The following is a 9324-nucleotide window of genomic DNA, read 5'->3' on the forward strand; positions in this document are numbered from 1 at the left end:
ATGCCTTCCATAATACAACAACGTGCTTCAAGCCCATGAAGCCCTTTCTAGACACATGCCACTGCAACTAATCTCAAGAGTAATTTGGTAAGGGGATGGCTGCTAGGCAACAAATTTGTTACAACATATTTCTGTTTTTTTCATCGGGAAAGGTATGAACAAGTAGTTTCTCCTCCGAGGCTCTTTTTGTGTTGACAAAATAATTTACCTGAAAATTCTAACTTCAAAAGAATTCCAAGATGAGGTAAATTTTACATCCAAACAAACAGAACCTGATTCAAGGAACTGTTGGTCACAAATAAACTTGCTTCTTTAACTTTAGCATTATGCAGACTAGGCTAGGAGCCTTGATTGTTTAAAGTTTCTTCAGTTTTCAAGGTAATAAACTCTTACCAATTTGAAGGGGCAGATTTCCATGGATGAAGGTGACAAGGGTTGGATCACATTAGTCACAGAAAATAGGATAATCTTGATCTCAAATCCAAAACAGTAAGATTCTACCCAGGTACAGCTGACATGAAACTAAGAGAGAGAGGGCTTACTACTGATGTTACCAGCTTGCTCTGGCCCCCAAATCAGACAGGCACTAGCCCAACCTGGATCAGGGCAGGTTGGCAAGGACAGATTTCAGCAGAGTGAGATTTTGCACAGCCAGCAGCCAGCGCCACAACCTCCAGAAATATGCCAAAACTACAGCACCAGACATAATTTTCTTGCTTTGTGGGCCCTTACAGCCATTGAGAGACACTTCCAAAGCCATTAATCACCTCCCTTTTTTATTCACTAACCTTCAAAATCCCGTTGTATGTATGCATTTCTCTTCCAACAGATAATTATACATCAGAGTAACTACATAACAAAAATTGGTAATAGTTCAACTGTAACCTGAGTGCAACTTGCATAGGGAGATAATATTACATGAAAGCCAAGATGCAATGAACTTTCCTTTGCATCATGAGGGAGCACCTTCAGCTGACTTCTTCTTCTTTGGTGGAGGGTTTCCTCCAGAAATCATCACATAGGAATAGAAACACAACATTGCAGCACTGCAATGGAAAAAAGCAATATGCATTTATTGGCACTCTAGCCTTCAAAATCCAATCAAACAAGAGCACTCAAAAGATTTGGTAAGTACCTAACAAGGGCATAGAATCCTGTTGGCAAAAACTTTTTTGTCTGCAACCGTGGAATCAGATATTAGTTACAGCTCAGAAAAAGACTGATTGCAGGCTGACCAAACTAATAATTGGAAACTACAACCAATCAACAAATAAATAACCCAAGAAGATAAGATGTTATATACCATCGAGTAGGTCTTATAATGCTTCCCAAGAAGTGCTGCTGCAAGTGCTGTAGGGATTACAAAAGCAGAGAATAAATCATACTGTTGTAACCAGCAAATCCTTAACACCCCACTCCCCCCAAAAAAATAATAATAATAAAAAAGAAATGATAAGCTAAACTAGGGGAAAGTAAACTAGAAATCCAGAAAGAATGAACCATGGAATTAACTGCAAGTGAGCCTTCAAAAGCAAGGAAAACCATTAATATCCTCCCAGTGCCCACAGTTTTAAAATGTGGAATTGCTCGGTGATGATTCTAATCAGTAATAATCGCCATTGGTCTCCAAGAACCCTAGAATCAGTCATTAAATCTATTTCTGGGTGTGAATTAGTTATATCAGATCGGTCATTATCCATTCTAGCATGTATCCGTCAATTGACTGATGTGATTCTCATTCTAAAAACCCTGCTAAACCAATTCACAATTCATGAGTGTTTCTGCACACGCTATGATGTAATATAACTATCTTTCACCTGAATTACAAAGCTGAGCTAAGGGCACAAAGACTGAACGGCTCAGTGGGAGTTCTGCTCTGGTAGTAAAGGACGAAGGGTAAGTTCAATGGTATCAAATTCAGAGTTGAAAATCCTTGGTTCATATACTTTGTCATTTCATTGTAGTTTTTAGTCAGTCAATCAATAAAGATAAATGAATGAACCCTACCACAGATATGAATGAGAAAATTCTATCACATGCTTCTCTTACTAAAGAAACAGAATGCTATATATTATATGGTGATCAGGCATCCAATGTGATACCTGGTGAATTGTTCACCACCCTCTTTTCCCTTTTAAGGAAACAGTTTATATTCTTGCATAAAAAAGAGAACAGTTTATCTTTCTTGTATCAAATTATGTAAGGAGCTAAGACAAAGTTGGAGTTCTTTATCCCTTTCTTGATGTCTTCATGTTCCAGAAAGACCAGAGGAAGTTGCTTTATTCTGTTTAATGTACATTTGTTAGTTACCAGCAAACTTAATGGGTTACAAAAAATACAAACTTTTCCAAGTAAGGTCTCCAACAATGCAAATTTAATGGCACTGAGACAATGGTAGTCATCCAATTTTACCATTCCCAAGTCTTCATGGAATGATTTGAAGAACCAGGAGCTGATTCCTTGAGTGCTGAGTGTGAAAGGAATAAAAGATAATACCAAAATGCCAGCTTCCTTCATAGGTAAAGTATCATGTAATGGTCAAAACACTACTCTGAATGTTTGTTTTTTATCAGGAGATCGTTTTTTTTTTTCTTTTTTTTTTTTGGGGGGGTGGGTCAGAGGCAAAGCACACATTATTATTATTATTATTATTTTATTTCAAGTCACAATCACAGCCACAAATTGGAAAAAATCTGGATCAAGAATGATGCAGTCTCTACCAAAATCAACCTAAAACATACAGGAAATTCCATGTTTTTCCAGATAACCAATATCTTGGCCAGAGAGTTTAAGATTCATAGACAACATTTTCACAAATGAATAGCAATGATTTGCAAATGAATAATATTCAGCCCAGAGAAAAATTGAAAGCTTTGAAAAACTTCAATAAATTAAAAAAGGGGCCAACCTTTTCATCCTGAAATTTTCAAATGTAAACAATAAATTACCATGTTCTCCAATATTTTCTTAAACCACCTCTGTTAGAGCTGTTAATGTTTCCTCTTCCCTCGGCACGGAAACAAGATAATTAAAAAAAGAATTGGATACATTGGATTAAACGCAGTTTTTGGTACTTTGACTTCTTCCCAAATTCAATTTTGCTAGTAATGACAATAAACAATAAATGCTTCCCTTGTACCCTGGAATAAGTTAACTATTAAAGGATAAAGGACTTCATGTCAGCTACTTGACTGAGCAATGTCCACATGCAAGTACATAGACAGTTGCCATCTTCAAGCATATTAATCAAGTTTTTGAATACAAAGTTCACATCACTCTATTTTAAAATACAATTCTAGAATATTGACAAGAAATAAAAGAAGATAGAAAATTTCACATACCTGCTTGTCCCAACATAAATGGTAAGCTGGATTTCCCTTGCCTCCAAAACTTTAAGCTAGCGGTGCTCAGGGCCAACAAAGCTCCTCCAAAAAGCATGCCAGAGCTTAGAGTTGTGATATTTCTTGAGAAAACAAATCCAACAAGCCCTCCACTTAAAATAAGCCCGCCTGTGATATGATGCAATCCATATGTGTAATCAGGAACTGGAATTCATAATAATTTTAAACACCAACAAGCACAAGATTAGCAAGCATAAACATTAAACCACTGCCCAGTGATAAACAAAAACAACCCAAACCCACCAAAAAGAGACAAAAGCTATACTCCTGAAGTATGATATGGTATATTCAAACAGTCAAACCTGAATGCAAACACAGAGCACAGCTGTACAAGTTTGGTATGACTGATGAACAACAGGAACCAGTACAAATTATGGTATGATGATGTTGTAAGGGGCGTTTTAGGAACAAAAATCACTCTCCAGATTGCAATAGCTAGACAAGTGCAAGACTCGGGAGGGATATTCTTCCCTTTTTGTTCTTTCTTTTGTTTGTTACCCCAGTTTGCTTCGACCTCTGTTTTCCTACTTCAATTCTGATTTTATTCGCCTCGGACCTCTAAAAAGTCCATTGGTCCTGTGAACTTCACATTCTGAGATTTATTCGCCTCAGGTTCCGTAACTCAGTATATAAAGTCCATTGCAAACGGCCCATGTGAGCACGAAAGGGCATCGAGCAACATTCTGAGATCTATATTGCTTATACAGGTTCAACATGTAGGGAGTGGCTCAGTTTATGAACCAACATAACATTGCAAACTTAGTCTCCAATATCTGAGCGATGAAATGGGTATCTTGTAGTTAAATTAGAGTTTATGATTCCTTATAAATAGTAGAAAATGAAGCATGTAGGGAGTAGTTTTTTATGATGTGCTTTTTAGATTTAGGAACCAAGCAAAAGGGAATGCTTCATGGTCACTATGATAAATATAATGGACCATCTTTATTTAACAAGAAAAATGCAACAGCAATGCAAAATGTTGCATCAGCTTACAATCAACAATAAAGCTTACTCACCGAATGGGATCCCAAAACAAAAGTCATGGATCATTGCTGCCCTTTTCGGTTGGGTGACAACTTGTCCCATTGATTGGTCATCTACCCCTAATTTACTGCCAACTTGGTCTTCTTCAGTTGAATTTGATTTCATAGTGCCCTTTATATGTGACATTGACGGATCAGCTGTATAACTTGAGGTGGTGCTAGCCCCTGAATAATTATGTTCTGAACCAGTTCCTTCAAGGTGCATAGAAATTGAGAACTACAACAAAAATTAAATCAGCCATTAAAAAAACTCCAGACTGTTACAGTAGCATTGCCAAATAACGATTACTAAAGATCAAAATACTGAAATTCAAGCACTCGAGTATAATTGGCATAAAAAAAGCATTGAGATAAAGGAGAAGTAACACTATGGCCATTCTCCTCAAAGAAAATAAACATAACCACACAAACATTATTGTACTAAATGTAAACACAGGCCAAGACTAACCAAGGTTTAAAGACTACGGAGATATGAAAGAATCAAAGAAAATTGTCTATACTCATTTGAAATATGCTGATGTAGATTCATCAGCAAAGTGGAGTTCATTTCTAGGAACAAGTCTATGGTAGGTCCCGTAGGCATTGGGCCTTTGATTCAATACTTTGACTTGTAATCAGCCAATTTAATAGATCTAAAGTATGGGAAATTAGGTTGAGTATGAGTTTAGCTACTTCACTTAGTTTATTTTCATGTTTTAAGATTGAACTGGTTGAACCACAAGGTTTAAATTTATTTTGGGTCAACATAAATTAGCATGTGACTAGCACATGACTAAATATTAGAATGCAATTAGAACTTCATGTTGAGTCTATTATAGTTTCCTGGTTTGTTTAAGTTACCGAGTAGGCTGAGGATTAAACTAGACTTTTCTTTTTTAGCCTTTTATATTTATATAAGGTTGTAATAGGGTACATTATTCAATAAGAATATCATTATTGAAACTACTTTGCAACTACTGTGATATAATCTTAAGAATTCTACCATTGATTTTCTAAATCCTCCAACCCCCATGCACATAAAAGTCTAGACTTAACACAAAAATTATTTATTTAGATGCCAAAAGAAAAGAAAGAAAGAAAGAAACTGAAATTGAGCCAGAATTACCCCTGGATCAGGTTAAAACTGAAATTGAGCCAGCGAACCATGAAATCTAGAAAGAAGAAATATCAAGAAGTAACCCTGGATCAGGTTAAAACTGAAAATGAGCCAGGGAACCTAGAAAGAAGAAATATCAAGAAGTAACCCTGGATCAGGTTAAAACTGAAAATGAGCCAGGGAACCATGAAATCTAGAAAGACAAGATAGCCAGTGAAGCTACCTTTAATAACCATATTTGGTTTTAAACTTAAAGACTATGAGAACCTACCGCAAGTGCCACATATCGGGACCATATAAGATAATCTGCCCCACTGAGTTTGATAGAGTTCATTTGGAAAGAGGGGAACTCTCGCTCCGCGAATAACTGGAGCCCCTCCACATCAAAGGAACTAGTAGATGCGGTAGACATATTGATAATCCGAAAACATGGAGTCAAACAAAATCAAAGATCCTTTGTTACCGAAGGAATTACACCATTGACGAGTACAAAGGACCCTTGGTGGGAGCAAAATTGCTCGCCACCAACGGATCCAAAGCAGGGAAGGTAGGCGAAGACCAAAAAGGGTTTGTAAAAGGAGGCGGAAGGTAGGGAGGACCCTAGATAGGTCATCACAAAGCAGCAGCAGAGGAAGTGAGGCCCTATATGGGATTGCAAGGGAGAAGTGATACCCTAGGGCCTTCCAAATGAGGTGGCAGACGTTGGCGGCGCAAGTTGGTGGTTGGCGGAGGTGCTGTGGTGAATGACGAAGCTTTGTGGTAGCTAGCAATGATGAAAGGTAAGGGTGGAGGTGTTTCTGAGGTATTACAAATAATAAACATTAATCTTTTCCGAACATTCCTTAGACACGCGCATCGTCAAATCCTGAAAACTATTGGCCCTGATACCATGTTGAATAGTTTGAGAATTTCTGACTTTTGTTACAGAGACATAGTCGGTCTTTATTTATATCAGTAAACAACTACAACAAGAATAGAAATTTCTGGGGTGGGATATTACATAATAATATCCTAGAGACAATTCTACCCCTTATACTCATATGATTAGAACACCTACCTTTGGGTTCAAACATCCCGGTTCTTGTCTTCCCTCCTCCCCACACAAGGATCATACTACCTCCCCAACAGATGACATGAACCCTATCTCTTTGAAAGATCTGAAAAGAGAGAGGGAGAAATTGCCTTTGCTGACTTAAGAATTCCTCTAATCCAAGGCAGATTACCACAAGTATATCACCCCCACATGACTAGTTTGAGAGGGTCGTCGTAATCAGGAGACCAAGGAAATCTTTCATTTTGTTGTTCAAGAAAAAGGCAGAAGTAATTGATACAAAAATGATAACATGCTCAGTAAGGCATGAGTTCAAGTGCCGTAAGTGTTTCTTCACAGGAACACCCACTCGAGGGGGGAGAGAAACAGTAATCCCCAACTACCATCAGAAAAAAGTTTCTTGAGAAAAAAAATGATGGTTATTTCTAGCAACTTGCCCAACAAATGTACAAAATAATAAAAGTAATAAGCTTGTGAGGACTGCTTAAATAAGAGAAAGCATTTAATGACACCAATGTAATAACAACTAATGAAAACACTCAATTCCGAAAAGAAAAAACTACTGCATCAGACGCGGATTTACAGTGCACGCATAAAACATTGCAATTCTTTCTGTCAAAACCCATAATTTTTAAAGCAGGAACATGTTTGACATACATATCTGCATTGGACACTGACACCCATTTTACATTTGATTACACAGTATTCAAGTGCAAGATCCCTATGTTATCGAGGTTTCATTAAACTAATGGAAGAGAAGGTAGGATGTCTGGCCATTTGCTAGCAGAAGCTTCCGAACACTCGGTGAAGAATTTAGGCCTACCTCCTTCCAGATCGTCACCAAACTTGCAATTGATTTTAGGTCTCATTTCCAAACCCATATTAGAAATATCTATCAAACCAAATATGATTTGCTGTTGCAGATCCTAGTTATGTGAGTAGTTACTGCTACAGATTTCAGTTTTGCAATCAAATAGAATTTCTCAATTCACTCAAAACCCTAAAGCACTAATTTCACCCATTCGCATGTATACTGTACAGCATGATGAATACATAACTGTTCGATCGCTAGTGAAGCAATCACATTATGGGTGTTTGGCAAAAGTACACGAGGGTTTGAGTTTAATTGAATACCTTAGAACGAAGAGAAGGAGGAGAGAGTGACTGTTTTTGTAGCAGCAGGTTGCGATTCATTGAAGAGACAGAATAGCACCGAGCGATCGTTGAGGCCATCATGTTGGTGAATTGGTGAAGATCTCGAGACAATTCACTTTAGAAGAGCTGCAAAATCAAACTAACGGAACCTTTATATAGTGCGTCTGAAAGTCAATAAGTCAAACTAAGAAGCGCGTGCTGACCATGTTATCTCATTTCATCGAGTTTATACGTTTGGCTGGACAGAAAATTAGAATAGATACGTCTGGTAAGCTTTCCACTCGAGAGAGTAGTTCTTGTGTAGAATTGTTTTGTTTATACGTTTGGCTGGACGGAAAATTATAATTGATCCGTTAGATAACGTTTATGTTCGAGACTAATTCTTGGGCTAGAATTGTTTTGTTTATATGTTTGGATACCGGAGAGGGGGAGGAAAATAGGAACCGGGGGCGTCAACGCCCCTTAGGGGTTCGTGGTTGTTGTTTGTTGTTGTTGTTTGGCCGGGGCAAAATTAGAATTGATACCTTTGCTAACGTTTTCGTTTTTTGTTTTTTTAGGTTAGAAATTGAAGGCTAATTGGGCCATGGAGTCCTAAAACATCATTGGAATACCTTATAATATATGTAATTTTTTTTTGGGTAAAATATATGCAATATTGTTAGGACACCATTTGTCTGATGAATATGAAGTGAAGTGAGAAAAAGTTTGAAAAAATTAAAATTTTCATAAAATCATAAAGTATGATTTATTTGGTTTAATGGGGGTGACAAAAATTAGTAAATTGTTTGCTAATACGGTAGTCAACTTTTTCCATTCCATCAACTTTCATAGTCCCACACTTTAGGCACCATTTGTTAGTAAATGTAGGGTAGAAAAAAAAATGTAGAATTCATATGTAATGTGGTGTAAGGGAACAAGAAATGAAAAGATTTGTTAGAGCTTATACTACAATATCATAAGACCATAGATCTAGCAAAAGAAAAGTCACCACCTCTGAAGCACGAAGTCAAGCAACATAACTTATTTACACATCTGACTCCCCACTTGATCCAATAGTTATTCAAGTTGTAGTTGCTTTGCCCATGTAGAGTATTACCTCTCCACCCCTGTGACACATTTTCTCTCCGTCCATGTGGCTTGTTAGTTTTTTATTTTGTGAAGTGTTTTTGCTTGTTTGGGTGTTTATGATGGAGGATGCATTTTTTGCATATTTTGAGCTTATTAGTTGTTGTTGTAATAAGCCACATTTTGGAATTTCATAGAAAATTTTATCTTTTCAATTTTTAATTTTTATTTTTATTTCACTTAAGATTCAACAAACAAACGGTGCCTTATTATTTTAAAAGGTGGGATGGAAAAAATAAATATGTGAAATGTAATGGAGTGAGAAGACAGGAAAATAAATAAAATGAAATGATTTTTGGAAAAAGTTTGAAATATGAGTATTATTTTGTTTTTTTTTTTCACATGTAAATTTTTTTCCACAAATCCATAGAGTTTTGAAAATGGATGAGGTGAGAAAGTTAACATGTTATGTCAACAGAAAGATAACTTTCTCACCCTAATGAAAAAAAACAA

The 9324-nt window shown here is 36.7% G+C and overlaps 1 protein-coding gene across 1 annotated transcript; it reads right to left on the reverse strand.

Moving 5' to 3' along the window:
* Window positions 1–683: 683 nt before the first annotated feature.
* Window positions 684–7918, reverse strand: LOC149007887 (Transmembrane proteins 14C). Its single transcript, XM_089165960.1, has 6 exons — window positions 7726–7918; window positions 4418–4661; window positions 3342–3509; window positions 1304–1350; window positions 1136–1176; window positions 684–1046 (listed from the first exon to the last, which is right to left on the reverse strand). The coding sequence occupies exons 1-6, from the start codon at window positions 7825–7827 to the stop codon at window positions 953–955; spliced, it is 696 nt and encodes a 231-aa protein (XP_089022086.1). The 5' UTR covers window positions 7828–7918; the 3' UTR covers window positions 684–952.
* Window positions 7919–9324: the final 1406 nt, after the last annotated feature.

Source organism: Hakea prostrata, chromosome 8, assembly GCF_041222555.1.
Source record: "Hakea prostrata isolate BN-2017 chromosome 8, UWA_Hpros_2, whole genome shotgun sequence".
NCBI classification, from domain to species: Eukaryota; Viridiplantae; Streptophyta; class Magnoliopsida; order Proteales; family Proteaceae; genus Hakea; species Hakea prostrata.

Coding starts and splice junctions, on each gene's coding strand:
- LOC149007887 (XM_089165960.1), bottom strand. CDS start 7,827: ATGATGGCCTCAACGATCGCTCGGTGCTATTCTGTCTCTTCAATGAAT. Junction 3,510..4,417: donor TTGTTTTGGGATCCCATTCG/GTGAGTAAGCTT, acceptor ATCATATCACAG/GCGGGCTTATTTTAAGTGGA. Junction 1,177..1,303: donor ATTATAAGACCTACTCGATG/GTATATAACATC, acceptor CCACGGTTGCAG/ACAAAAAAGTTTTTGCCAAC.